The sequence below is a fragment of the Branchiostoma belcheri genome, unplaced genomic scaffold, assembly GCF_001625305.1.
Source record: "Branchiostoma belcheri isolate BF01 breed outbred unplaced genomic scaffold, Haploidv18h27 scaffold700, whole genome shotgun sequence".
NCBI lineage: Eukaryota > Metazoa > Chordata > Leptocardii > Amphioxiformes > Branchiostomatidae > Branchiostoma > Branchiostoma belcheri.
The window spans coordinates 1-3,054 of NW_017804355.1; the positions used below are offsets into that span (position 1 = coordinate 1).

The 3,054-nt window shown below is 39.8% G+C and overlaps 1 protein-coding gene across 1 annotated transcript; it reads left to right on the forward strand.

Moving 5' to 3' along the window:
* The first annotated feature begins 72 nt into the window (after positions 1-72).
* Positions 73-729, forward strand: LOC109484863 (PR domain zinc finger protein 16-like). Its single transcript, XM_019788220.1, has one exon. It carries the CDS (start codon positions 73-75, stop codon positions 727-729), a length of 657 nt encoding a protein of 218 aa, XP_019643779.1.
* Positions 730-3,054: the final 2,325 nt, after the last annotated feature.

Consider the following 3,054-nt stretch of genomic DNA (forward strand, 5'->3'; position numbering starts at 1 on the left):
GGAGTAATATTTTACTCCGGAGCAACACATCGCCTCATTTCTCAGTTGTCCACCGAAGAGAAAGGAAGCATCATGCCTTTCGTCTGCGAAGTATGTGGCAAAGAGTTTGCTCGTAAGTTCAACCTCGATCGTCATCAAGAAAGAAAACACCGAGACGAGTCAGTGGTGGCCTCGGAGGAAGTCGTCGTTGACCCCGAGACGGGATCTTGCCGAAAGCGGGATGTTTTTGACGACGACTCCGACATATCGTATGAACATGACACTGACGCACTTGATTCACCGACCGACGAGGAAGATAAACAAGACGATGGGGAAGATGAGTACTCAGTCATGTCACAAGATGAAACAAACGTCTCAGACGAAGATGAGTCTGCTGTGGAGGAAGAGTCGACGACAGAAACCGACAGCGATCAGAGCGGTCCTGAGAGTGATGCAAGCTCGCACGTGTCTTCCGACCCGGCTTCATCTGATGATAGTGAAGAGTACGGCTACGACAGCGGTGACGAGGAAGAAGAGTGGACGCTCTTTCGAGACTGGACCATTCGACTCACTCAAGAACCAGGCGATGTCCCTCAACGCGTGATCAAAGAGACAAAACGCTCTGGCAAAAGGATTTATCTCGTAGAGTTTGCTGCCTTGCCTCGTTACGGTTATAACATCGAGTACAGCAAGAACTGGGTCCCAGAACAGACACTGATGAAAAAATACGGCTACCTCGTTCTGAAATAATACAGCATAGTCCTTCTGCCTATAGGACGACTATTCCTAATGTAACAGCGATACCTACATGACAAGACGTACCCTATCTTGCAAGCTTTTTCGAACAGTCTTGACCTGTAAGTGATCAATAAAGTGTGACGAACCCTACTGCCTTTTGCGTCGTTGTGTCGATGTATGCACGCATGAGACACACACATACGTGACATAGATATGAACTACTAGTTCACTTACTCCGGAGTAATCATTTACACCGACGGTTATGTATATGCATATGCATATACGATATATCTACACATCATGCACGTGAGGATACACGATACGGACAACCATGACAAATATACTTACTTGCTACAAATAAACTTACTCCGGAGTAAAATTTGTACTCCAAAACGGAGGAATAGTTACTCCGGAGTAATATCTTACTCCAAAAATACTTACTCCGGAGTAATATTGTACTCCGGAGCAACACGTTTATATCGATATATGTATATGTATATGTATATAGATGCACACACACACACACACGCGGGCGCGCGCGCACACACTCCGACGATTATGTATATGCATATACGATATATCTACACATCATGCATGTGAGGATACACGGTACGGACAACCATGGCAAATATACTTACTTGCTACAAAAGAACTTACTCCGGAGTAAAATTTGTACTCCAAAACGGAGGAATAGTTACTCCGGAGTAATATCTTACTCCAAAAATACTTACTCCAGAGTAATATTGTACTCCGGAGCAACACGTTTATATCGATATATGTATATGTATATGTATATGTATATATAGATGCACACACACACGCGCGAGCGCGCGCGCACACACTCCGACGGTTATGTATATGCATATACGATATATCTACACATCATGCATGTGAGGATACACGATACGGACAACCATGGCAAATATACTTACTTGCTACAAAAGAACTTACTCCGGAGTAAAAATTTTACTCCAAAACGGAGTAATAGTTACTCCGGAGTAATACCTTACTCCAAAAATACTTACTCCGGAGTAATATTTTACTCTGGAGCAACACGATTATATCGATATATGTATATCGATAAATGTATATATGTACATACACACGCATACCCATACATATTCGATCTTCGCTCGCTGTCGACAGACTTGGACTTGAACGCAGGTTTGTCTCCGCAAGTACGCCGGTTTCTGTTGCCACTTTATACAATTCTCTGACCAACACCCACAGAGCTTCCACCAATCGCCATGAAGTACGTCACCTACTTCACATGCAGACCAATCGACTACTCCGGATCCGCAGAATAAGTCACCATCTCTTGCCATGCGGCCAATCATCTACTACAGACGTTAACTTTAACCACGCCCCCACTTCATGATGCAATCCCGACGGTCCCGCTGTCATGTTGAATAGATTACTGTCAAAGTAACAATATCGGTAGGCGTGGTATCATCCTTCAAAAATCGTTGCCTTGACAACAGATTTCCCAGGTTACCGGGTTCAAAAGTGCACGCTGACCTTTATCTGACCTCCTCCATTGACGTCATGACACCCTCATAATAAATCATATTAAAATATACATAAATTAATTCATAATTGTACATAAATATTTAAGTTATTAATAAATCAACGTAGTCTTTAAAATTAAAAAATTGCATAAATTTGCATAAATTACCAAATTTTGCATAAATTTACATAAATTACCATTTTTCCGCACACCTGCGTAAATTTGGATATATGAATAAATTTGCATAAATTTGCATAAATTTGCATAAATGCATAAATTGGTCCAGACAACCCTGTATTCTACTAACCAAGTCCTATTTAAAGAAAATAAATGTGAAAGAGTCTGACCTTTGTCCTTTTTGTTCAGAAAAACAAACAATACCACATGTATTTGTAACTTGTGTATCTGTTAAAACCTTTATGGAAAGAATTCATCACCTGGTGGAATTTCAAAACTCAGTCACCAATATCTTTAGAGGAAAAAGATATCCTTTATGGACACAAGTCAGATATTCTTCTAAACAAATCCATATTGTTATGTAAATATTACATTCTTTAAAAATGTTGTACAAAATGAAACTGTCAGATTTCAAACTGTGCGCCAACAATTAGAATTAGCGATGTAACGAGGGGTAAGCCATATATATATTTGTATGTACAACTGTATGTAAAATTTGAAATAAACAATTAAAAAAAAAGAAGTGGTTTGACAAATCTTGCATAACAATGAAACGCGAACTGAAAAATATAGCCTCGCTACTTAAAAAAAATCCGTTTAATCCCGATATAAGAGGTAGATTCTTCCAAAGTAAAAAAGAATATAAGAAATTG